The 27,834-nt window shown below is 43.3% G+C and overlaps 1 protein-coding gene across 1 annotated transcript in view; it reads left to right on the forward strand.

The window, feature by feature from the left end:
- The window catches only part of AMBRA1 (autophagy and beclin 1 regulator 1), a 102,660-nt gene that overhangs the window by 19,157 nt on the left and 55,669 nt on the right, over positions 1 to 27,834 (forward strand). The window contains exons 8-13 of the mRNA XM_078859385.1: positions 6 to 227; positions 821 to 1,121; positions 5,076 to 5,198; positions 13,845 to 14,009; positions 20,559 to 20,642; positions 26,552 to 26,652. Coding sequence (XP_078715511.1) covers positions 6 to 227; positions 821 to 1,121; positions 5,076 to 5,198; positions 13,845 to 14,009; positions 20,559 to 20,642; positions 26,552 to 26,652 — 996 coding nt within the window. The remainder of the gene's footprint in view (positions 1 to 5; positions 228 to 820; positions 1,122 to 5,075; positions 5,199 to 13,844; positions 14,010 to 20,558; positions 20,643 to 26,551; positions 26,653 to 27,834) is intronic.

Consider the following 27,834-nt stretch of genomic DNA (forward strand, 5'->3'; position numbering starts at 1 on the left):
GGCAGCCATGGGCTCTTCTTCAGGCTCCGTTCACTTTCACCGCTGTCGCGCCTGCCACAACCTCTTGACGTTCAACTCGGACGCTCGTCGTTGGGAGCGCTTCTCTCACGTGGCAGCAGCAGCAGCTGCCGGCGCCAACGCCGCCGCCGCCACCTCCCGCCACCGCCGCACTTGTCTCCTTTTTACCCTGGACCGGACAACAGTGACGAAGGCGTTGGTGCGGGCGTAGGGGCATGGCGCACGTGAGCTCCTCCTCGTATGATGCCCCTGGCCTGGGAGGAAGCGCACCTTTCCCTGCCTCCACGTGGGGCCGTGGGACGCTACGCTACACCTGCTGGTGAGACACGCAAGTGGGGTCATTTTCAGGTTGCTCGTAGTACCCACCATCAAAAAGAGCCCTAAAGTCATTCCTATTCCCTTTGTGCACACTTTGGTAACTTGGTACGTAACTATTCAGTTACCCCCTCTTAAGCTATTTTAACTGTTAACATTCATGGTCACAATTCGACTGAATCGACTTTTTGTCTAATTTTTACCGTTTCATTTGAAGTGCTCTTTTATTCTAGTTTTTGCAGTTCTGCTGACTGAATTAGCCCGAATATAACATTACCATACAGTGTGCATACATGTTAAATTATTTATTTTCCTGCACACACACACTATTCGATGCATGTATTATGAGCACAAGAATGCCTTCTGAGAAATTAATTATGGCATTATTACTGCATGTCTACTAGAAACACATCTGTATAACAGCACACATTTGACTTAGCAGTGGAGCAGCCATTCATTTCTGTGTGGATTCCCGTCGAATGCACAGGCCTCGGTTCCGGAATGGAGGTCCCATCGCGCTATGGAAACCGCCTGGGCCTGCTCTACGGTTCTCGGCAATTCAGCGATCGCCTCTCAGGCTCTGGCGGCCCGGGTGCCGGATCCGGTGCCGTAACCGGCCTGGGAGCGGGCGGCGGGGGGCCGGTGAGCGTCCGCGACGGAAGGACCAGGGAACGGGCGTACACGCGGACCATGGAACGAACGCAGGCGGGTGGTGGCGGCGGCGGCGGCAGGGGAGCGAGGGAGGAGACGGACGACCACGACGCGGAGCGCGACGATCCTCTGCACAGGTGTGAATTCCGTAGCCGCCATCGGACACGATGGAAGGCGCGCTTCCCTTTCCACTCCTCCTCGCGAGGTTTTTTGAGGTTATCCTACCTTGGTTTAATTGCGTCTCCCCCGGCTGCACTACCTTAACTTAATTTTGTCAGTAAGTGCTGCCCCTTAGGGCAATTTGGGGCTTGGCTGACGTCGACTTGGGGGCAGATAACAAACCCTTGCAATAGCTTGTTATGCTTGGTAATACCAAACATCCCTCTGTCATAAAATGTAATTGTTGCTTGGAGCTATGTACTTCAAATATCTGGAATGGGGCTGTTTTTAATATAGTTCACGTGGTTGTCCTTGTCCCATTGCATGCTTTACCCGTGTGTATTTCAAATCTAAAAGCCGCATCTACTTTTAGACCTTGATGAAATATATTTTTGACACTGCGAAATCACGATGTCGATCGAACACCGTATGTCGCAGTGGGATTCAAACGCAGATGTTTGGAAATTCTAAATGCAGAAAATTTGGGGGGGATGGTGGGGGGGTGAAGTGTTTATTGCAGCTGACAAATGGATAAGGAGCGTGGGTTGAAAATTATTGCCAAGACATCTCTGTCCTTCGTAATGGCTTCAATTATCTACAGGGATTCTAGTCCATCGTAATCATATTGTCAGTTTGGTTGGAGTTGTACTTTTTTTTATTTCCTGCATGTTGACATTCATTTGGCTTCACCCTGCCATTAGTAAGGTGGCTTCGATTATGAATTAGCACTTGCCAGTGTTTTTCACATCCATAAACGGGCACCTGCTCATGCCATCAAATCACCCTTGGCACCGTTTAAGCAAATTTTTTTTAAATGATACATCTGATTTTAAAATAAACTTTAAAAAAACCCTTTTGGAATTATGACCATATTGTCATAAAACTAAACTTTCCGAGATCAATGCCTTAGCTACTTTCATTATATTTAGGTTTTGCTTTGAATCAAAGTAAAGCCTTTGTCTTCAATATCTCTTTGATCTTTGCATTAAAATGAGGGGCTTTCAGGCAATAAGCTGCCGTATAGTTTAGTTTGGCAGCTTGGCATAATCACCAATGCGAGATTGACCCCGACATCAACATCTTGACGCAACCGCTCTTCAACTAAGCAGCGCCGTTTGAAAGAAAGGAGAACTAATAAGCACGGACTGTTTAACGTGTCGTCAGCATTTGACGGCTAATCGGTTATTCAGCTTGCCTCGTGGAATATAAACAATCGTGCAACTTGAGTGTGTTTTTGCTGCACTTGTACCGTAGCCAGTCAGCAGAGGGCAGCAATGTGCAGCAGATGCACACAGCACATTTCCCACAGAGGTGTTTTGAATTACATGGGATGGATGAGAATGCAGCATGTACTCTGTAGGTGTAATACATCTTGGAAGATTCTGCACGTCCCTGGACTTAACCTGTTCGAAATTGGATTTCGATTTCAGTTAATATTGCTTTTGTTATAAGTTGTGGTAAGTCTAACCCGTTTTTGATTTATTGGCCAAATGCCTGGGCCTGTCCTGTGTGATACGAGTAGGAGGATTATAAACCATGTCCAAGATATTATTCCCGGTCTTCCTGTGTGCTGTGTGTGATGAATGAGCTGCGGAAAGGCATGTGACAGCTGCTTATTGTAGCGGGTGCTTATCGTGTTGTTATGTCCTTCAGATGTTCCAGTCCATTATAATATACGTTAATGTTGCCCTGTCTTTATTGAATTTTTCCCGAGCTTGAGCAAAATAGTTTTGTTACACTTGGTCAATTTTATATGTCAACCATATCATGTCCTGTTGCATTGAACCAATTTGTCACTGAAGAATGTTGGGAAACCCCTGATTAGATTCCATACATCTGCAATTCTCAGCCCCTGCCCCGGTGGGCATTAAGATTATTCGCAAATGTTGATTGCAAACATACAGTGCGCGTGGTCAGTGGACATAAATAGCAGGTCTTTTGATGAGCTGCCACGACCATGGCTTGTCCTCCCAGAATGAGTGTTGCAGATGGGCTTTCCGACATTGCCTGTATGTCGCACAATGCTGACCTTTTTTGCAAATTGCTTGCACTCACTTGGCCCAGCGCAGCTGGCCTTCTTTTGGAAGTGTGCTATTTTAAGGTTTAAATGACTAGTTGGGTGTGATGATAATGTGTTTTTGTCAACTATTACAATAAAAAAAATAACACCAATTGTATTGTTACATTCCCAGTGGCGATGATTTATAACTTGTTGGCAACAATGGCAAGGCCTAGATTAAGCACCCATGAATGTTGACCACGAACAATTAAATCCAGTATGAAAAATAAGAATATGTTTTACCCATTTCTGGCAATAAAACAGGTGTTAAGATTTTGATTTAAAGCTTTCGTGACTGCAGGGATTCATATTCTTGGTTATTTCGGTAAAGTCACGTAGAAGGGAAACAATAAAATAATAAAAATATATACAATTTTATTGTTTTATATTTTTATTATTGTATTGTTTCCCTTCTACGTGACTTTACTGAAAGAACCAAGAATATAGGTGTTAAGATGTTCAAACACCAAATAGATACCCTTTTGCAAGGAATCAAGTCTGCATTAACCACACGTTTTAATGCTAGAAATGGTAAAACCTTATTCTTATTTTTTCTTTGGTACTGGCATAAAGGTCCCATTATAATTAAATCCAGTGTGTCTCACAGTGCTGGGAGAATTGCCTTCTTTGGCCGCAGCTGTTCTTTTGTTCGTGGTGGCAGTGGTGGCCTGCATTAATTTGATAATGATTGATTGGTGAGGCCGCTGTAGGGAGGTTCGGCAAACAGACGCTTCCAAGGAGCCTGTTTTGTTGGCCTCCCCGATATTAAATGTATTGGCAAACCCTGCACTGGTGCAAGTAATTAAACATAGACCCGTAGTGACTAATAAGGGACACGCTTGTTATGTTACCAAAAGCTATTTTGCGCGGTCTCTAAATCATAACCTTAGTGAAATGTAATAATATATAAACTATGTTGCATATTTTTTTGAATGTTTGCATCCGTATTTATCTCCGTGTGTTAATTGTCCGCTTATTAAATGTTGCGCAACTAATGAACGTGTTGCCACCGCCTTTGTTTGAGGACCACAGTGGTTCTGAACCCCGCATGTTGAAGCTCATTTATTGAACCCGCTTGGTGAATTGTTTCCTGAACATGAATTGTGCCAAAATGAATTGTAAAAGCATTTTAAATGAGGTCAATTTAAGGTGAATAATTGAGAAGGTGAATTACGCTGTCACCTAATTGCTTTTGCATTTGTGAAGTGAAAACTGCTAACAATTGTCTGGTTTAAATTGACCTCTGAGGAAGTCTTTTATTAAGTGGCTAATGAGCTTTTCTCCCAAGCCCTACATTTTTCGTCTCGTTATATCCAATCTCTTTTTGGGTCTACATCAGGGTCTCTAAATGTTGGGTCTTATTTTAGCATGCAAGTGTCATAATAAAAAAAATCTAAATAGAAGACATAGCCCACAGCTAAAAAAAACCCAACTCCCATATATAATATGCAGCTCGTTAAATAAACCTGGCTTCATGTATTTTTCCGGCGTCATATATGGTGGCATGTCATCAGTTGCTGACGGTTAACTGAAGTGTTAAAAATAAGCACGGTGCCGAGGAGTCGCCCTTGATTATCGTCACGTTCAAGATCATACAGAGAATTTGCGGTCAGCGTGGACCGTAATAAGGCTTCTCTAGCCTTCCGCAAATTGAAACTAAATCGCTTCATGGTGCAAGTACGCACAGTGTTTCCAGCATGCATCAATAAGTGTGATGGTTAATTTGCCAAAGAGATGCCTATTTGCCTACCGGTTACAAAACTTGCAATTATATTCTGTGGAATTTCATTTCCTGTGCTGATTTACCAGTGCGATGCGGTCACTTATCTTTGGCCGTGTGGCGTTACGCCCCGTGATGTTGCTGCCATTACAGGAGGCTCTTGCAGGCTACGGAACGTGAAACTGTCAGCCCGTCCACGGCCGCGCTCGCCCGTGCCATCACCAGCTTCGATGGCGTTGGGGCCAGGGAACACCCTCTGTACCCCGACCCAGCCAGGTGGGCGCCAGCTGTTCTGCCCTGTGCCTGAGAGTATTGTCTGCCTCCACAGGCACCACCCTTTTATCTGTCCATTGCTGGATGAGGGCTTTCCCATGGCTTGCCGGTCAGGGCGCTGCATACTGGTCTTTATGCGTTGCCGTAAGTGGAATGCGTGGTTATGACATTGTAGTTCCGCATTAGCCTATGGCACATGTATTATGCGCAGTGGTTGCCCATCCAAGCATTATCCAGGATCAAGCCTGCTTAGCTTGCAAAATTTGACAAGATTGGCTCATTCTGTGAAGTTTTCATAGACTGATGATAGTATGGCAGAACTTAAACTTGTGGTGTATCACCCCCTTTCATGATTATTTGATTTATTGTCACCATTTAGGGACCACTGTTCAGTTTGTCTGTGTCACTGATGTTAGCCATGATAGGGAATCGATCTCAGGTCGCCAGGTTCGTAGTGTCATGTGCTATGCACTCTACCACCACTCAATCCCACGTGTCTTTTTGCACTCCATGAATCCCCACTGCCGCTTGCTTGGAAACTGTCACTTGGGGTCCTCTGTTGTTCACATCACAACCGAAACCTGCCTAAAAAAAATGCGAGCAGTGACGCATCTTCTCCTCGTTGAGCCTCGTTTTGTTTTGTGCCCAGCGCTGTCTCCGGTATTGGAAGTGATGATCACGTCTGTCGTTTGTATTTCGTGGCTATGACTGTTGTTCAGAACTGTCTTTTACAAAAGCGTTATTGTCTCCTTTAAAGGACAAAATAATTACTGGGCTGGCCTTACAAGCTGGCAGCATTGCTTATACATTTAGAGTTGCATCCACTGAATTTTGTGAGTAGAAAAGAATGGCTTTTATTAAACCTTCACAATGACATTTTCAAACCGTCAGAGCACTCCGTGTTTCAGTTCAGGTCGTTGTTATACTTGCAACTTGAAATCTAGAGGACATTTTAGTAGCAAATTGCACGTCCTTAGTTTAAGCCCCAAATTGTATAGCACATCAGTATTTGATTTACATAGCTGTTTGTAATAAGGATTTTATGTATATTGAGATGAACTTGCACCCTACTTTAACGAAGGTAACCTTGCCACTCAATTGCTGACCTAAGATGCCAAAATAGTAGTCACGATTACGAAATCGTTTTGTTGCCAACATTGCTCTGAGCAAAGAGGTGCGACATGTTTTTTTTTCTTAGTTGCCAGGTTCTGTGCCAGGTCTGTCCTACCCTCGTGAGAATATGCCACATGAGCTTCTCTGCAGATGGGCGGCTTTATCAGCCAAATTTGCGTTTGAAACGCAAGTGACACATTGACGTCTACAAGCAGAATTGTCTAGAAAGGAACTGTTGCTTTTCGCCAAAATATTTCAAAGGTTGGGTGTTAGTTAAAATATAAGTGCAGTTGCTGCAGCTATGAAAGTCTGTGGTTTAATGGCCCTCACTTGTTTCTGCACGAATACTTTTTAAAGGGGGTTTCTTGTAGGAAATTGTTAAATCTAAATTTATGATTTTTAATATAAAATAGCAAACTTTGCCACTGGCATGAAACGTAATCTTTGTTTTGCTTGCAAGTGAAGTAGGTTCTCATAATGTACCACTTTACGATTCGATTTGTTACCGTTTGGGGTCTGAACAGCTTCGTAATTACAGAAGTTTAAAAAAAGCATTTGAACAAACGAGCCTGTAATTTTTGGTCATTATTTATTTTAGAGCACTGTTGATGTCAGAGAAGGAAATATATAATGGTCGTGCCCTTGGTACTAAAGTACACGGACATCACTCACTCATCTGCTTCAGTCCAAAACACAGTTCGCATTAAAAGGACATGGTACAGGGAAATCTCCCTGAACACGCGGCTTTGTCGAACGCGTTTTCCGACTATCTACGGGTTGCTTAACAGGGTCTCTTTTTTAGAACACACACGGGGGTGATATTTCAGCTCTGCGCGGTTTGACGCTGCTCAAGTTCTTATCTCCGCGTCGAATAATTGTGCGCAGTCCGCTGGTATTGTGCCGTATATGCTGTGCGGTCCGCTTGTACTCTACATTACTGTATATGTTCGTTAGGCAGACATGACGAATGATCAGCACGAGACCAAAAGAACACCAAAGGAACATTAAATACTTCCAAATACAACCGTCGGCAGTGGCAGAACACACGCGCCAAGAAGGACATTCAATTTATTTTCATAATGTTGAAGCTCTGTGCAAAACTAATTACTACTGGCCAAGACTAATTCGAGAATATCGAAATTGAGAGATTTTAAAATAATGTTAACCTTTCGGATAGCTACAGTCTTAGTGCTGCTTGGAAGCGAATCATCATATAATACATTGTTTAAATACATATCTGTACATGAATGGGGATTACCTGTACGGAGACAATAACAGTTACTGTTTTTCTATTGCACGCAAATGACAGGAGGTAAAAGAACAATTTGCATGCATAATGTGCGTTGATGACCATATGAATAGCCCAACTGGCAATGTATACCCATTGAAATTTTTTTGCCTTAATTAATATCCCCCTTTCACACGTGAAGGGCTCACAAGTGACGTCATCACATCTATCGCTCTAAGGAACGAAACGAGGATGTCTCCACAAATCTGTCTGTCGCCTGATGATGGTAGTTGTAAATTTTGGCGAAACGTCGTACTCGGATTGTAAAGGTTGTGGCTTTTCTCTCCAACACAGCGGTGTGCCATACTTGTAACACATTGGCATGTTCTGTTTACGTGACAAACCTTACTAATTGGCTGTTGGGTGGTGGCGGGTTTAACAACACATTTATATTTACGCAATCTAACCCCTTAAACAAAAACCCTATATTATGGGTACTCTATATTTTGCGGACAAAGGTCAATGGTCAAGTGTTTTTCTAAGGTATTGTCCCACCACCAGCACGCTACCTCAGCCCCACCGCCATCAGCATCGTCGCAACCCTCGGCCTCGCGCGCACACGGCAGGTCTCCAGCCACCTCACCCTTTCATCTGCTGTCTTGGCACTCTCCTGAATGGTCTCAGGGTTCTCCCAACTGACCCCTAAAACCTGAACCCCCTACAACACCCCCCCACCAATATCATCATCTTTGTAATGAAGGACGCTGAGTCTCTTCCCATTCATTGTTTGTGTACGCTCTTTTTTTTTTCTTCCAATTTTACCTCGACACAATCTCCGACTCCATCACTTTTCCTACCAAACGCACTGGCGCCCAACGCTCACCCCTCACACCGACTTGCCAGCCCGACGCTTGCCCCCTTAACCGAATCTTTCAACAAGGGGATGGCTAGATGCACGGGGCAGTGTGTGTGAACATTTGTGTCGCGCGTGAGCGTGTCAAGTTATATCTTCACCGTCATCATTCATCGTAAGTAAAGAAAAACCTCTTTCACTTATTTTTCTTACATTTTATGTCTGATTGTATTTAATGTTATGCTATTTACATTTATTCTGTTTCTTGTTTTTATTTTTTACTTGAGACAAAGTGTGGGAACATCATGTAGAATTAGTTCAGTAAAGAGGGAGGGGGTGATAATTCCAGACTCAAGAATGTAACCTTATCTGTTATTTGTTGAAGACTGTTTTGCCCAACCTCGGCGTCTTCTAGGAACGCAACCCCCCCCGCATTCAGCGAGGTTTTCCAGGATATCCACAGTAAAGACGCGGCCTGTTGAAATGTAAATAACGCTTTGAATTATAGTATTGTTTTTATATATTATTAAAACAATAATGGGCGGACGGGGATGTCCTTATGTAATTAGAGGTATGATGCAGGGCCGTGCGGTTGTCTTATTGTGTAAAACAGTTCTCAGGAGTAAACCCTTCCAATATTCCTTCAAGGAGGGAGTTGTTTCATCCCTTTTGGGGCCGAAATAACGCGCAATTTTTCTTCGGTGATACACTTTTGAAGCTGTGGCTTGTAACCTTTCATAGGAACATCTGCGACCTCTTTAGGCAGGCTTTGATGTCGGGATTAATGGTTTGCGATAAAAAAGATCTGCATTCTCTGCCACGTTCCCTGCCGCCTGTGGCTGGAAAATTGGATTATATTCATTGCACCGTGGAACACTTGGGGGGTGCGGGAGGGAAAGAAAAAATGAGTGCGAGATAATACTCTCAAATGCCACATGTTTAATAATAATAAATGCGCTCAAGTCTAGAGAGGCCATCTTAGCATTTATGTGTGTGCGGAAATAAGCATGCTTGCAGTCATGCATATGAAAGTGTCAAATTGCCTTTGTGGCTACGTCTTTTCGAGTGAGATTATCTGTTCTTCAACTTAAAAATTGGCTTTATGCGTTCAAGTTTTTTCCTCCCTGTTATAATGCCACTGTAACTATAAAATGTACCTTAATGTGACTTTAGTGAGCTTGTGACTTTATCTCTTTTGTCATGCCCCTTAGATCATCTTTAGGGTCTACCTAATCGGTAGTTTTAGTGGAAATTTATAGTTTTTGCCGCAGTCACCTCCAACATGACGGAACGCATTGATTTACAACAAGTTTTGTTTCTTAATGAAATACTTTTATCACAAGCGTGCATTTGTTTGAGAATTAACACTGGAAAACAATGCACGTTTGACATTGTACATATAACACACCTCCAAATATAATTATCTTGCAAATTTAGGACAAGCCATGTATATGGTGCGTTGCAGTCCATGAATGTATTTGAAATTGAAAACTCATTTCTTTAGAACTGCCTTTTGTGTTTAGTTTGTTGTCCTTCCCCCGCACCTCCACTTAGCACTGTTGGCTAAGTACGGTGTGAAAGAAGTTCAACATACATGTTCTGTGAAGATCCAACAAGCAGAGCGCCGGGTGGCTAAAACACAGCTAGTTGGCACAGTAGGGGAAACAGGTGGTGCATCGCCCAGTCATCCCAGTCAGTCAACCCATTGCACCTGGGTCTGTCCCGTGACCTGCTAGCGGGCGTTTGACACTTCACGTGGCTTTAACGTGCACATAGCCTGGCACAAGCACCGTGGTGACGTCACCACCACTTAGTGGCGTATGGCGGTTGTTGTAGGTAATTGTGCTTGTGCACCACTGCCAATGCAGCATCAGTAAATAGTATAATTTATATAATCTGCTTTGGGACAGAGGGCACATGTAAAGTCCATCCAAGGAACCAGGAGGGCATCTACAAAAAGACTAATCAACTCAAAATAGCATTTTGCATTGAACTAAAATCTTGGTTTCCATTTAAATTTTTTACCTTATAAATAAATAGATACATATCAAAAACACATACTTCCAATTAGCACGGTTGGCTATGTACGGTGCAAAATAAGTTCAACATACATGCATACATTCTGAAAATAATAAATGTTGGTGAATAAAAAAAAAAATACGAAGTTTAACTTGATAATTGGTTTTTTACCCTTCTATCTGGCAACAAAACTGACACCTTTTTACAAGGAGTCATGTTTGCATAGACCGCAATACCTGCAGTCATAATACAAACAAAAGAACATAACTCTGATAATGTGCACATTATCAGAGTTATGTTCTTTTGTTTGTATTATGACTGCAGGTATTGCGGTCTATGCAAACATGACTCCTTGTAAAAAGGTGTCAGTTTTGTTGCCAGATAGAAGGGTAAAAAACCAATTATCATATTTTTACTGGCAAATGAGGTTCCCATAGTGAAGTTTAACTTTTGAAGTGCATGTTTCTGTTCAACGTTCGATCTCCGTAACTGCAAGCCTGGTGAGCTCGTGCCCAAACCACCCACTGCACAAAGGAAATTGTTGGGTAATTGTTCATTGGATTTTGTCATGCGGGCAATGTGCCACTTCTCAAGGGGGATTTTATTCAAGCCATCCCAGTAATCCACATTTAACTGAATTATTATTTCGAATAAAGTTTGGCATGAATATGAAAATGACCCCGGGTAAATATTGGTAACTGCAGTAGCATGCAATTGAGACCATTTTGCTGTCACCGAAGGAGCAATTTTGAATCGAGCATTGTTTCTAAATATTCTTTATAAGAGGCCGGAAATTTTTGTACCCAAGGACAATATCTCAATTTTGGAGCTTTCGTGACTGCAGGAATTATTCTTTGGTTCTTTCGGTTAAGTCACGTATAAAGATAAAATAATAAATTAAATATTTAATTTATTACTATTTTATCTTTATACGTGACTTAACCGAAAGAACCAAAGAAGAATAATAATAAATTAAATATTTAATTTATTATTTTATCTTTATACGTGACTTAACCGAAAGAACCAAAGAATAATTCCTGCAGTCACGAAAGCTCCAAAATTGAGATATTGTCCTTGGGTACAAAAATTTCCGGCCTCTTATTTAATTTATTATTTTATCTTTATACGTGACTTAACCGAAAGAACCAAAGAACAGGGACAATGTTGCATTCCGTATTGCAGCGGAGAAAATTTGAATTTCATTTGAAGCGATTTTGACTTCATTTTGTTATTTCAAGATAGCTGTGTGTGACATTAATTGAGAAAACAGCGTTCAACTTAAGACAACAATCCACTCTTCACAACAACCAGAAGTGAAGATGAAAGTAATGCCTTTGCCTGCGTCACTTATGGCCTTGATCCAGGAGCCTCGTGATGATGGGTATGACTGACGATTGTGGCAGATGCCCAGTGACGCATGTAATAATTCTTAATTTTCATTTATGAATCTCTTGCTTTTAGCCCTCCACATTATGTCATAGTTCACTGCATATATTTGTCTGTCTGTCCAAATGTGTCACAGGTGTTACATAACCGCAACAGCCTTAGAGCTAAATAAGTCGCCTTGAAAATTCTGAACACGATACAGCTTCTTTTATTATCCGCCCAAGTTCTGTCCATTGGTGCACGAAGGCCTCTCCACGCCTTCGTCATCCCACGCGTTCCCGTTATGACACGGTCTGTGTCACTCTTGCAAACGAGCAGATCTCGTCGCTCCATCTCCACGGCAGTCATTCTCTTAGCCGTGTTTGCTGCTTTGTCAGCAGTTATACCTTTTGGTGTCATTCATCGTCCATCAGTCCTAGCAATATTGCCTTTTCCCCCCAAAGCCCTTGTTGTTTTCTTAACGGTCAATTTGAAATGCATAACTTGTGTTTGTTTCCCTAATACATGTGTTTCTCTTTTTGGCTATTCATTGTTTAAATTTGTTCCAAATTCTTTGTCCTTGTCTCTTTCTGGTCCATGTCATACTGGGTAATGTGCGCCGATTGAAGAATTTCTTCTTGAGGCACAGTGGTATTTTTCTTTTCATTCTCAAATTGGTTGTCGGTAAAAGGACACATTTTCAAATACCATTGTGCATCATCCTTTTCTAGTCTATAAAAAGACCTCTTATTCAGTGGAAACTGGTTAGTCAACCAAACTCTCACAGGTCCAAGGCCATCACAAAAAGAGTATTGGGAAGTTATGAAGACCATTTCTAAAGATAGAATTAGCTACACTGCCGTTGCGTGATGAGACTAGCGAAGAAAAAAATGACAAGAGGAGTGAAGCAAGGAGATACGCACGCTCTCACTGTGGCAATTCACAAGCAACTTTTAAAGATATTTTCCGAATAAACAGATTCCAGAAATAAAGGGATGGAAATGCCTGGACAAAGTATTAATTGCCTTGGATTTACAGAATCAGAATCTTTATTTAGACTGGATGAATTCGCTCGGCTATGAAGCTCTTTTTCACCGATGTCCAAATGGAACCGCAGGAAGTGATTGAAACGGCCCAGAAAGTGGGCTGCAAAATTGGGTCTCGGTAAATATTACCAAAATAGAAATTGCATGCAACAAGCTCGTAAAATATTTTTTTTTGAGGGGATTAAACTGGGAAAAACAGTGGCTTATGTATACCCATGATGATTATTGAAGCTGTATTGGTGTCAAATTGAGGAAATAGAGGTGAGTGAGAATAGGATATAGTTTTTTTGGAACACTTAATTTGATATTACAGCTTCTTTGTTGTTCTGAATAATGCATGTGTTGAAGTATGACTATCAGTAGAGTATTGTATTACAAAATTTGTTGACATTTTCTCAACATGATTGTTATATGGGATACAACAGATTTCATTATGCTGTATGGTATATGCTCAATTATTTTAAGTTGTGGTTTGGGCTCTGCATTTTAAAAAAATCCAGAATGTAGTGGAAATTTATATTGGCGTTATAAAATTCATCAGTGGCTCAGTGGTTAGTGCATTGAGCTGTACAACTGGTGACCTGAGTTTGTATCCTGGCCACTGCTAATATCCGGGGCGAGTGATTTTAACTGGTTCCAGTCCCCCCCTCCCTTCACTTCACGAGTGTGCACTGATCAGCTTGGCGAAGTATGGTCAAACAGCCTCCGTGACGGTGTGGGAAAACCTTAATCCAAGGCTTTACTGTTGTTGTTTTGATGACCCAGACCACCCTTGAAAATGAGACCATCCTGGCATCTTTATTTCTCACCTGGTTTCAACAAAATGAACGTAACTAAAAAAGAACCAATCCAAGCAGTTGATTGACAAAGGAGGAAGATGTAAGTCAGCCATCAATTCGACATTCTGATAGAATCCAGTGAAGTTGCATTTCTCCCAAGACAACTCAGCGTGTTTGAAACTGTTGTTGGTGTTATTAATCGATCGTCATCGACGGTGGTGGTGGTGGTGGTACTGCCATGGGTAGGCTGTCTCCCGCTGCCTACTACGCCCAGCGGCTCATCCAGCACCTGACGCGCAGGGACAGCATCCGGCAGCGCGTGCTGCGCTACCAGCACGTGCGACACGGGGAGGGGGGCGCCGCACCCCCAGCCGTGTCCCATACGGGGCTCAACGACGACGATGAACCCGAGTGAGTGCCGCCACATTTTGCCGCCCCCTCCCCCACCTCTCTTCACCCTTCCTCTCTGACAGCAACCACCATCATCATAGTTTATTGCTCATACTGTGCCTCGGAGCGCATCTCACGACGCCAGAACAAAAGGGGGAATTTGAGATAATCAGGAGTCACTCGGTAAGGGAGTGATTTCAGGCCGAATGCAACGTGCAAAAGACGATGCTGGATAGACCGTTGCTGTTGTTGTTGGCAGCATTTCACTCCCCACTGCTTGGCCAAAGGCCTTTCCCATTTTCTTGTCTATTTATTTATTGACCTCCAAACTCTCCAATTTCATCTTGCATCTCTTCCGCATGTGCGGTACAGTCATTTTTGTCAATCCACTGCTAGATGAGGGCCTCCCCAACACTGCATGTCGCTGGGGGTGTTTTTGGTGTACACGCTGGCCAGTGTGGGGGTGAGTGAAGGCGAGGAATATTGGTGTGCAGTACAACAATGTCTTTTTTAAATCCTTTATATTAAGTTCACTTGCTTGTGTGCTTGCTTGCTTGCTTACGACCGTGCAAATCTTTCGGTCGTTTTTTAACCCACTTCCCGTGATCCAATCGAGCTGACATTTTGCACACAGACTCGTTGTGCGTGACAATTAATTTTCGTGAAATTTTTTTTCCAAAATATTACACTGTTTAGGGAAAAAAATTTAAATATTTAATTACCAATTGCTTAATGGTGGCAGACAATCATCTGACCCATAGGTGGCAGCCATCTCAAGCCAGAGGACGAGAGGACTCTAGCCGCCACGCATATAAAGGATTTATAGTGAAAAACTTTGTTTTTACGGGTTAATTTTTTAGCTGTCTGCCACCCAGCACGTAGTCCCACGGCCTATAACGATCTGTTTTGCCTGGTGGCTGCCTATCCAAGCACTATCCAGGTTCAGTCCTGCTTAACTTCCAAGGATGGGATTGGTCAAAGGCATTATGATCAATTCCTACATTTAAATGTTAATACAATATGTGTACGCCTTTGTATAATCCTCCTTGATTTATCTTTGCAAATGAGTGTTATTTTTAATCTCCGCATGCCCTTAGGTAGATAAATAAGACAAATTGAAAATTGTTATTTAATTGTATCTTAACAGGAGTGGAGCTGTTTTGTCACCCAATTAAGTTAACAAAAGCAAACCGAAATTGCCAGAATGTGTATCCCATGCAGCTGTGAAAAAGGTTAATTTGTTTTCTGATACTCATCCCTTTTTTCGTCGTTTTTTTTTCTCAAGACGGATGAACCTATGCAGATAGGTTCAAATTGCCGTTTAGTTTTGTATCAAGTGATACACATTTTGATTTCTTGAAAAATGCAGCACATTCCCACCTGAGTGCAATAACTCCAAAACGAACGCAGAAGAGTTATGCGTTTGATGTATTGAAGTCCCTCTTTGAAGATTTTCATTTCAAACATTTATTTTCCTTTTTGTATATTTTTGGATGTAGTTATTTGTTGTTTTGTTTCTTGCGTCACCGTTTCCTTTTATGTAATATCCATTTTAAAATATTTTAACGGGTTCCTTTTTGTGAAATTGTATTGTTTTGACGTGCACTTTTAAATTTCGTGACAACTTTTGTACATTTTTACTTTTTTTACATTGTCCCAGTTCTTGCTGGGTTCCATTCTCGCACATTTACATCTTAAATCTGTAAGCCTGCCTTTAGTCTAAATATGCAAACAGGCTTCTTGATGCCATCCACAAAGAAAACTCAACCCTAATTTTTAAACAGCGTGCGTAGCTTTTTACGGTCGTGCTGTATACTTCTCTGACGTGGTTTTTTGGGTTGTGCCGCATGCGTTGTACGGCAAGCCCGGGAGCTGCTTCAGTTCCCAAACCAGCTTCCAGAGACTTAGAGCGAAACGTCGGACGCGCCGAGCGAACAACGCGAGACACAAACCTGAGTGTGCAACGGAGAGCTTCTCTCTCGTTTTGTTTACCTTTAGAAGCACGTGCAGGATTTCTCTTTCCAAACAGTGTTGGGTGCCTTATTCCGGCGCGCACAATCTCGAGTCATAACAAGGTGTTGGTGGCGCTGTATTGGTGCACGGAGCCTCGCTTGCTCGCCTGTCACTTTGAATACAGCTCAGGGTGACCCCCATTATCCCAGCCAAAAAGAGAATATGGCTCTGCAAGGCCTTCATCTGCTGTGGCCACGTTGAGCCCCTCTGTTTTGCTTGTAAATCTACTTTAGGGACTAGCTTGCAATTTTCATATCACCGGTCAGCCTATTTTATCTTGAGTAAGAGTCACAAAAGGCCCGTGGCGGTTAAGGAGCATGCCAATCAAGGGATAATGTGTGAATAAATGACACTGTCTCCCGTATGCCACTCTTTCCCCTCCACCCCACCCCGTTCTTCCTCTTTTGTTGTAGTTGTCCTCGTTAGAATTTGTAGCGTTACAAAAGCACATTGATTGTTCAAAGTAACGTGTTTGGCCCACAGGGACATGCGTTTGGCCGGCATATGCTTCATTACAAACTGTTGTCTTTCAAAGTAAATCACCTCTCACTCCTTCGGGCGGCTTGGGTAGAGAAGGGTTATGCAGACGGAGCTCCTGAAGGGCCACAAGGGAGTCGCGAGGATGCACAAAATATGAATTGGCCTGCCTAAGGCACAGCTCACATCTAGGCATTGCGCCGGCAATTAGCAACAGCGCGTTGCCTTCCGCGATGCTTTTTGAAAGCAGCATGCCAATAATGGTATTGCACCACATTGTTCTAATTTATAATCCGTTGTGCAGATGTCGTGACATTAATCCGGCCTGTTCGTGGCGAGCATTAAACATTCAACGTGACATTTAAATTAATGCGTTTCAATCGGCAAGGCGACTTGCTTTGTATTGAAAATTGACGAGAAGAAGTCCTGAGCACGAAAAGCATTTAAGTGCAGAGGATATAGTGTGTGTTCCATCAGTATGAGCATATCGTGTCCTCAAACTGTGTTGGAGCTTTAGTATGTAATCGTCTCGAAATGGTCTCCATTGAAAAACATTTATTTGACCGTTCACTATATTATTTCGACTTGGACTTCTGCCATAGCAAAAACAAAGTGTATATCATCTTGAAACACGGACTTTTTAAAAGTAGTTTATCATTCCCAGCTCCTAAATAGTCAATCAACTGTAATGCCTGGCAATCAGTGCCCTTGGGACATGAGGTCGTTTACATTGACTCAAGTGATTCACGCGAGGCCTAGCGTACCAGGTGCTCCCTATTTCCTGCCACATTGCTCAGTGTCCCCAAAGCTTAACTTGCAAAGCCCCCATTATATATTAATGTATGTGGCTGGTTATGTATTTGTTGATTATGAAATTAGATAACAAGTTAACAAAAATATGATTTGGGACAAGTTTCGATGTCATATCTATCTAAGTGTCATCAAGCTCGATAAAAATTTAATTCACTTAAGTCCCCGTGTCATCTTTCTGCATTGTTATCCCACCCTGGCGCCCGCCCTTACCCCGTGCCCATCTGTCTTGGCTTCTTGTCGACACTGTTTCTCACGCCCAAGCTGTTTATAGTTGACTCGGTTATCCATTTCTTTCCCCCTACAGTTTGCGCGAGGAATACTGCAACAAACATTCCCCCGTTTAAGAAAATTAATTGCTTACTCTATTAGCAAGTTGCCGTTTGCCGTACGCAAGTGGACTCTGTATCTTGCGAAGCCATTATTAGAAGCCGTTATTATTATATTAGTTTTTTTTTGGCATCGTAAAATAAGTGCGCCATTTATACCGTGTGCACACCTGTTGCGTGGAAACTCATTAGCTATAATAGGGACCCCCCACGGTGCTTGCAGCTGTGCGCCGTGTACTGCATTTCTATTTACAAGGCCCCCAGATCCCACAGAATGTGTGGCGGCGTCTAAATGTCACCCAATCCAACCGGGTGCACTTGCCACCATATGCTACCGGTGTGATTGCGTCAAATGGAAAAATAAACGCGTTGATATTCCGCGGACCAAGTGGTAACGTTCGAATAAATGTTGCGCTCCTTGGCAGCTTTGAAATTGGTGGCAGTGACTGGATGTGATCGCTCATGGAGTCGCCGTTGTGACTTCTGTGCGACAAAGGGGCTATGCCTGTGCAAATCTTTTGTGAAGGGCTGTTGCTTATTTAAATTATCCAAAGCCGGGTAATCCAATATGCATGTAAAATGCATGTCAATAAATGCAATGTTTGCTTGTTGCCGCATTTTGTTTTTAGGTCAACCTGCAAAGCTTTACATGCTAAGCAGGCCCAAGTGACGTCATTCGCTGTGACGGTTTGTGGGCAGTTTTGCAATTACATCGAGGGTAGCACTGCTTTAATAAAACATAAGCGTCTTATGTTTGTATGAATAAATATTGCAGGAATCACCAGTTTGTTTTGTGCATAATGCTCTACTGTATTCGTTATTGAGGCCAACGGAGGTGTTATAATTGGTGATAGGTTTTGCATGTTTTATGTGTAATTCTATGTAAATGTTTTACATGTATTTTTAAGCTGCTATGCATAATTATATCTAATATACTTGGCTATGTACACAAGAACAGTGGCATGATCCGTATGTTGACAAATCCGCACAGGCCATCATGTATGCAGGTGAATTTTAAGGCCCTTTATTAAAATATATGCTGATCTTTTAATCTTGTCATTAATTTTGTATTGGGCAAGTGCTAATACTACTGTTCATGGATAAAACAAAATAGATGAAAGTAATTACCTGGCAGATGGCTGAACTTGATTGTTTCATCAGTCGCTTTACGTGGCTTTCTCTCTGAAAGTAACCACTACTTTTTAATGCTACATGTTATATAAATTTGTATCCAACGGTGCTATCTTTGTGTGCACTTGTACAGCTACTATGTATTGTATTTTTACTTTGCCAGGCTTGACGGTGTTTTGAATGTTGTTTTAGGCTCCTTAAAAAACTTGACGTATGCTGGGATGCATTTCTTAGCATTCGAGGGGAAGGACATTTGATAGAAATAGCGTGGACAAGAATAGCGAGACGAGGAGAGGTAATGTTTAATGTAGCAGAATTTTGAATGCATTTTTGTTATAATATTGAAAGTCTTATTGCGCTATGAGAATGCAAGAGACAGCATGTATAATGAAACTCGGCAGTTGATGCAGCTTAACGTAGCCTATAATGACAGAAGCCGAAGGCTTATGGAGTTTATTCAGCTGTATTTTGTTGAGTTGTGGCTTCTGCTTTTGTAATGTAGTTTTCATTCAGAACTTATTTTGAAATGTACTCAATCATATTGTATGTCCTTTGTGATAGCTTCCAGCAGAATTGATGGTTATGCACAACATTCCACATTAGCGATGTGCTTGCCGTCATCTTTAAATAGTGCTCGTGGATTGTGAGAAATTTGAGTCTTCTCTTGAGTTTTAGTTTTTCAATGGAGGGCAAACATACGAGAAGTGGATGGTTTTGGTGTAGAGTTTTGGAGGCACTTCATTGGGCCAACCACATTGACAGGTTTGGGGGGTGTACGGTGACCGACCATTAAGAGATATGCCAGTGTCATTTTGGGGGTTCTCTTTAAGTTTCAGGAGCCAAGCCAGAGGCTCGATGGAGAGTGGTTGAGCACTCCTGCCTTGTGCGCTGAGGCCCCCCGTGATTGATGTGGCAGAGCAGCATTCGGAGAATGAAGCTGTCGTAGTAAGTAATGGGTGCAGCAGGCAGGCTGGGGCCGGTGGCTAGGAAATAGAAGGTTTAAAAAAAAAATAAGGTGCTTGAGAGAACAGCGCCTCCCCGGAGGATGATAGTGAACAGCCCTGATTTATCCCAGCGTAGCGGGTACGCGCGGTGGGTTTCGGCAGTGCCGGAGGGTCGCCCCGTAGTCCCTTGTCCTCCCCGTGGGAGCCGGCACAACTCTGGCGCTGTTTGGTGGTGCCTGTGCGCTCGCTAATCAGTTCAGAAGGCGGTGCGGTGGGTTTGTGTGAACAGTCCTGCCACTTGTTTTCTTTGTCATCCTGTTTCATAAAACACAGTAATATTGTAAACGGCACTCGTTGGTTTTGTTTCGTGCGCTGCTGGTTTTTTTTTGGAAAAGCGCACGCGTTAGACGAAAAACCCCACGGGCGTTATTTAACGCCATTAAAGTTTAGGTAAAGCAAAAATATTCGTGACTACAAGCACATGTCAGGGTATGATTTGTTATTTTGCTGTTATTTAATTATGTTCAATTTAGTCTCGTCCTACATGCGGTGTGCCGGCTGGCCTATATCTCGTGGCCTTACAGCTTGGCTGCAGACATAATTTTTGTCTCTGCTGACCCCTGTGGGTCGAGATAGCTGTACGCTCACACACACACACGTGTTGGATCGTTTTTCTCCAGTCACCCGGTTCCCCTCTCCCCCCCCTACCTCGTTCTCCCACCATCTTCACCCCAATTCCATCATCCATTCGATCCATCTCCCAATCGTCCAACCCCTTCTCCCTTGTGTGCCCCCACCCATCTCCCTTGTTCTCCTCCGTCTCTCTCTCTCCATTCCTCTCCCCCGTGTGTGTGGCCCACTTCTAGCGATGGCGGGAACGAGCGATCACGGCCGCGTGTTGCTCCCCGATCGCGCCTGCCTGTGCCATCCCTCGGCCGTTTCACCCCCAGGTGAGACGAAAACTCCTCCGCGCCAGGTCACGCTCCGTCCATTGCCCTGCGATGGCCCCCCTCCATCGTTTACTGCGAAAAGGATGCTCTGAATCTTGTTTGTTTCACAGGTTTGATGTTTGATTTTCGGAATTTTAAGTCGGGTCACTTCACGGACATTGATGGTCCCGCATTCATGTCATTACTGAGCAAGGTATTTTACGATTGAATAAAGATAATAAAGTAAAGGTGTGCAACCCCTCCTCCCCCACCACCCTGTCTCCTACTGCTAAGTTCACATTATCATTGGTGAAATTTCATGTGCAGTAGAAGCTGGATATAGGCACATTATGATATTCCATTTTACTAATGGGGTTTGGGGCAGGGAAGGTGAAAGGCAACTTATGATACAAGCACACTTTGGATATAAGCACAGCTGGATTTACTGCTTAGGGGGTGTGCTTTTAATCACCGTCACCTGTATGTGGGCTCCTAACGCAAGTGCCCATCAAAACTGCATCAGCATCAGCACATGGGAGTCGAACGGTCCTGAGCCTGGCTCCATTGAAACTATTGGCTAAATATGAACAATCTAGATTTGAAGCTTTCGTGACTGCAGGAATCCATACTCTTTGGTTCTTTCGATAAGTCACGTAGGTAGAAATAAAACAATAAATCACGACGTTTCGATAGCAACACAAGCCATCGTCTTCAGGTGAAAATCGCGACAGCCGAGATGTCTGCTGCCTTGTGAAGAGAAGCTGTTACCAGCAAGAGTTTATTTAAGTTTTTGAAAACAAAGGTAGCCGAAGTAGTGTTAATAGGGTATTATAGTGTAGTGATTTATTTTGTTTGATTTCTACCTACGTGACTTACCGGCAGAACCAAAGAGTATAAATATAAACATGTGTCCATGTAACGCCCCCGTGTCATCCACTACTGGATGAGGTCCTCCTCTCAGCCATGCAGATTGTGGGGGTTATTTGACCAAAACTCGCCACGCTGGTCCATGCTGCTTGGTAAATGCGGGGAAACGTAGATGAGGGGGAATAGAAGTACAGTACAACAATGGATTTCTCTGCACTGTCTGACCACCACGTAGCCCGACAGCATATCATTCCTGCTATGCACGGTGGCCGCCCATCCTTGCAATATCCAGACTCAAACCTTGCTTACCTTCCGACATCTGACAGGTTCAGGTGCATTCCAGGTGAATCGTTAATCGATAATTTAGTCTGGCCATAATAGGAGCTTATATTCTTAGGTTTTTTCGGTAAAGTCACGTGGGTAAAACATCAAAATTAATAAAAATAAAACAAAAATCACGACGTTTCGGAGGCAACACAAGTCTCCGTCATCAGGTGGGACCGTCACAGCCGGAGACTTGTGTTGCCTCCGAAACGTCGTGATTTTTGTTTTATTTTATTTTTTATTAATTTTGATGTTTTACCTACGTGACTTTACCGAAAAAACCTAAGAATATGAATCCTTGCAGTCACGAAAGCTTCAAATCTAGAAATAATAGGAGCTATTAATATTCTGTTAAAGGCCAAAAAAAGAGGGACCAGTTTTAATGTGTTTTTGTCAACATATTGTTGAGAACCATGTTTGGCTTGGTGGTTTTGGTACACAAAGATTGCTGTTCCAAGTTATCTACAACATGTACATTTAAAAACTGTGGTAGCCAGCTCTTGTACAATTGTGTTAAACACCGAATTAATAAATAACTGCGTGTTGTGAAGACCCAAAATCTCAGACCTTTGTAGAGGAAACATTCCTCATTGTGTTGGCTATCACAGTAACAGATCTGCGTAGCCTTTTTCCTCCGTCCTGTTTTTGGTAGAAGATCCAAAAACAGCAGGTGCTAGAGATTTTGGAGCCATACTTTGCAATAACCAAGTAAAAATGTTCTTGCTTTAATTTAATTACGGTGCCGAAATGGCTTTAGCCTCTGGGAGAGATGGGGTAAGAAAGATTAAGACTACCCTTCCCCAGCGGGGTGAGCGGAGAGGTGTGATGTGTCAAATTTCTGTTTAGGAGTTCTCCATGGGTGTATCTTACGAGAAGCATTTTACACATTTCTCCAGAATAAACACACATCCACTGTCCTGCCAAAGGGTAACATGCTCAATGATGCTGCTGCTGATTAGTTCCCCGTGAAAGACGACCATTGGATTTTGTGAGACGATAAATAAACGCTTCCCGAGGAAGACTATTGTTCCCAAAAACGTGCGTGGTAAAACTAATTACATTTCAATATGCAGCCAGATAATTAGAATATTAATAAATAAACAACGGTGCGGAGAATTCTTAATCGCCGCCGCGATGCGATAAAGGCACTACTGAATATGGTAAATCGAGGAAAGCCGTTTTTGTGTGTGATGTCGGCAACTGTATAATTTCTCAATGTTCCGAGCGGTAATGATCGGTGGTTGTGCCTTTGCTATAATCACGAGAGCATCGTGTCCTGTGAAATCTGCCGTTATTATGAGATGCTAAATTGTTGCAGTGTGATGTGAGTGCAAGGTTTCTCCATTGTGTGGGTTGAATTGGCCCTGTAATCATATTTTGCCATTGCAATCTTTGCGTACAAAAAGAAAACACGAGCGTGTGCTTCAGTTCAAGAACAGGAATTGGCATTTGGGCAGCACTTTGATTGGTCAATTGATGTTCTGCTGTAAAGCCCCAGGTGGGTTCCTAGTAGGGTTGTAAGTAACATTGCATCAATTCATCAATTAATATCGATTCGTAAGCCAACAATAACATTAAACCACACGTCGAAGAATCAATGTTTTTTAGATTCATAAATGTATGCAATCGGATCATGTGCCCCCTCCAGCCACTAGAGGCCACTACAGTCGCCACAATGTAAAAACAAAATCTAATTGTGTCATGGAAATTCATAGAAGTGCCAGGTAGGTGATTCGTTTCACCTCCCGTTCCTTGTGTAGTTCCATTGAGGCAGACACAATTTAGTTTTTAGTGAGCGAGTGGTGGCACGGTGGTTAGTGCACTACGCTATGAAGCCTGTGACCTGAGTTTGATTCCAGACAATGGCTAATATCAGTGGCAAGTGATATTTGAAGCGGTGGTGGGTTGTTACCCTGCTCCCCACTCGACCAACCCACACTGACGAGCGTGGTGAAGTATCGTAATTGCCAAAACCCGGCATGGGGGAGACCTTAATCCAGCAGTGGATTGAGAAAGGTGCTCTGAATGATCGTGTTTTTTTTTTGCGCTCACCTATACGTGCCACTGCAGTGTGGAGGTTGTATGGGTTTGTTGAGAAAGGTGAGGGGACCAGCTGGCGGAAGTGCATTTGTCAGATTACCTTAGAGATTAAGCCCTGCCATTTATACAGGCGAGCCTCCGCGCATGACGTTACCTCCGACAGGTCATTTGTTAAAACGGCCCGAGGTGGAGCCCGCCGCAATCGCCAGCGTATCATCACCAGGCCCCCACCACCGTCACGATGCTTTATGGAAAGCCGTAAAATTCAGTCACGCTCTTTGACTGGGGACAGTGCCCCACAATGATGTCGAGACCTGCTGATTAACTTCTTTGGCAAGCTTACATAACAAAATAACTGCTGCATCACGTATCTTTACGCAACTATTTTAAGGAGCCAAACGTTGCTTTATATGTCCGCAATGTTTCAGTCGCCAAAGTTGATGGTAGACCTTTCCGATGCCGCTCCCATAGCCGAAATGTGTGTATTTGTGTGTTCAACTGCAAATACCGCACCAACGCCAGGGAACGTTGTTTTGTTATTAAGGCTATGTGGTGATGAGTGCTTTCATAAAGAGTGTTTAGTTGAACGTCTTTTAAACTATAATCACCGCATTGCCCTCTTGTGGGATATTTAGACACTGAAGACAAAGACTTCTTTGCATTAACACAGCAGTGGCTTACAGTTTTTAAGAGCGGGGTGCTTAGCATTTACACCAGCGAGCATGTATAATTTCCATTTTGTGGGGGGATTTGGCTGTAGACTAAGCATTTATTGCACTTTTCGATTTAAAGCTTTCGTGACTGCAGGGATTCATCTTCTTGGTTCTTTCGGTAAAGTCACGTAGAATGGAAATAAAAGAATAAAAAAAAACATAATAAACGTCGTGAGAATTATTTTATTATGTTTTATTATTTTATTATTTCCATTCTACGTGACTTTACCGAAAGAACCAAGAAGAACATTTATTGCACATCGGGAGATGCTATGGAAGCGTCGTGCGTGGGACTCCAACCGGTGCATTTGTGTTGCCGGAGGCGAGCTTCCAGCCACTGTGCCAGCAGCACGTGAACCCCGATGGAGTAGGCACCGGGAGGTCTACGCAGCGAGTGGGGAAAATTAACTGAGATGGAGGCACTGACTCACAGTCCCTGTGTCCCCTGAGCTTGGTGTCGTGACTGTAAATACACCTCGACATCCGATAAGGCGCAGGGGCTGATGCGTCCCTGCGTTGGCTCTGAAAGTGCATAACCACTTGGCCTCCACGACTACAGATTGGCCGGGTTTGCCGCGAGCTTTCATTGGGTTTATCGACTTCTTGCAGCGCCTCAGTGTATTGTCTTATTGACAGTTAAGTCTCTTTACCAAACATACCGGCCTCTTTAAAAATGTTTCCACTGTTTCATAGGTTAACCTTGTCGTTCAATTGGAACCGTTGTCTGTTTTATTTGTCACCTTGTAAAGTTCATTGTCCGTATATATATGTTCATTTTATTAGCCGTCGTATTTAAAGCCCTGTTTTATAGTGGGATTATTAGTGGGCTGTTTGTCGGTCCAAAGTGTGGGTAATTCATGAGAGTCAGAGGGATACTCGTTTGTTCCTCACCACGGGCTTAAGACATGACACATTCGTTTTAATAGTCGAGACAAACACTCCATCAACACCTACGTGTATCCCACCGAGGCTGTTAGCGTTTCTGCAACTGCATTGCGTGATGCTGGCTTGGGACATGAGTCAGTTCCATCTGTTAGAGCAAATTATTTCGGTCAATGACTAAATCCAGGGAACTGCTTGGTTTGAGCCTGTAGCTGTGTTACTTTCGGCCTCACCAAATTCTGAATGTGAACACCTGTTTCAGGCGCACGAACAGCCGAATCTTGCACGTAATTAAAAATGTTTTGCTCTGGGCATTTATAAAGCCTTTGCACACTATCCCAGAATAAACATGCATCCGTCAGGCATCTGCTTCATGTGTGTGTATGGATATATGCTATAGATTAATAGAGGACACGGTTGGTTGTGTAGCGCATGCATATTATGATAAATATCAAAAAGCTCGAACATATTCACCAATAACCCTGCCCTAAAAGGAACAAAAATACAAAAGGTGACATTTTCAAGAAATGGCCCTCCAAAGCAGAGAGGTCACTCTCTTAGGGTAGTATTATTGACTAATGTTTTTGTTATTTTTGCTTGTGTTCCACGACCAATGCAGTATCACAGAAACATCGTGTGTGTGTGTATGTATATATAGAGTGTGGTATGGGGAGCGGTGGCGCAGTGGCTAGCGTGCTGCGCTGCAAACCTGGCGACCCGAGTTCAATTCCCGCTCACAGCCAACACCACTAACAAATATCTAAACTGGTCCTGGGCCTCCCCTAGGTCGACTCAGCCTAAACTGAGCACCTTGTGCGATGTGTTATTATCGCCACTTGGGAGACAAATGTGGCTGAGCGTGGTGCTGGCCACCCACCCCCTTTTGTGTGTCATGCCGGCATTCATAGGTGCTCGCTACCTATCACTCGACGCAAAAGTCTGTTAAAGGCTATACATCTTTTGGTGAGACGCTGTGAGTTCATGTGATCCACTGTGACAGGATGATCTTTACCCACCATTCTCTTCTCCCTGGAGTTGGATTGAGTTTTTAAATGCAGGTGCTATAAAAACTTTGTTTCGTCTCTGCTGTGTTGTGCTGTGCAGGCGGTTCCTGTTGCCGGACTACTTACCTTACGCGGGCATCTTTCACGAGCGGGGGCAGCCGGGCCTCGCAACCCACGCTTCCGTCAACCGCGTGCTCGCAGGTAAAGACGCCGCTACGCAGGAGCGAGATTCAGCAGAATCCCGATGTTGCTTGCGTTTATCCATCTCCCATGCCCGGTTTAAACGACGAGGTCATTGGGGGGGGCCACTGTGCGTGTTGGGCGGCAGCTCTGGTCGCGATCTCCCCTTCCACCTTGCCCCCCCCCCCAACGGTCCTCGGCCTTGCCGATCAGCAGCCGACTGCAGTGCCAAGGATCTGAATCCAAGTCGAGTTTCAAGTTACTGGGGGGGTCGGGGGGGGGGTGGTTATTTAATCAGGCGAGAACTCAGAAGACCAAGGATTGTATTGATATGCTTTAGTGATCTTGGTCACCAACATAACAAATACAAAGCAAATAAAGTACACCAGTGAAGGAATGAGAAATCGGAACAAACGCAACTGTGTCACGTGAGAAATTGGAAATGTCGCACGAACATAAATCACTATTAAATAATACATGGGCAGATTATTTTTAGACTGATCATAATACAGTTAGAAAATTAAGTTACAGAAGCATTAAACAGATAGAAGGTAACTATTGTGCTGTAATGTAAACAGACTAGAATGTATTTTGTACTCAGTTTTCCTTTGACACTCCCTCTGTTTCTAGTACCTTCGATATTGCCTTGTTGCGGATGGGTTTGGTTTGTTGGATCTCTTAATGTGCCCAAATAACTGTGGGTTTGTTCATCTTCCTGGCAGCTATAAGTTATTTCTGTTCTAATTTGGTGGTAATTGACCCCCATACATATACACTCCACTCCATACTTCTACGTATGTGCCCAGATGGAAATGTTTGCTCCCGTTCACACGAGCATCAATACTTACAATTCATGCACTTTCCTGCCTTTGAGTTGCTGCCTTATAGATTCTTTACTAAACGTCTCTGTCATGACCGACCAATATTTTTCCTTCCTCTAATTTGGAATTCTTCTGCTAAGGATAGTCATGTATCTGGAGCGTGGGTAGTGAGCTGAGCCGCAGGAGCATAGAAGTACAGTATAGCAATGGATTTGAATGCACTGCTCTCTGCTGACTGCCACATAGCACAGCTCCGTGCCACCAATTGCAGCCTGGCTTGCTGCTGGGTGATCGCCCATCTTAAGCACTATCCAGGCTCAGGCCTGCTTAGGTTGCGAGATCAGGTGCATTCTGTGTGACATTATTGGCATTTTAAGTATCT

The sequence above is a fragment of the Lampetra fluviatilis genome, chromosome 8, assembly GCF_964198595.1.
Source record: "Lampetra fluviatilis chromosome 8, kcLamFluv1.1, whole genome shotgun sequence".
NCBI classification, from domain to species: domain Eukaryota; kingdom Metazoa; phylum Chordata; class Hyperoartia; order Petromyzontiformes; family Petromyzontidae; genus Lampetra; species Lampetra fluviatilis.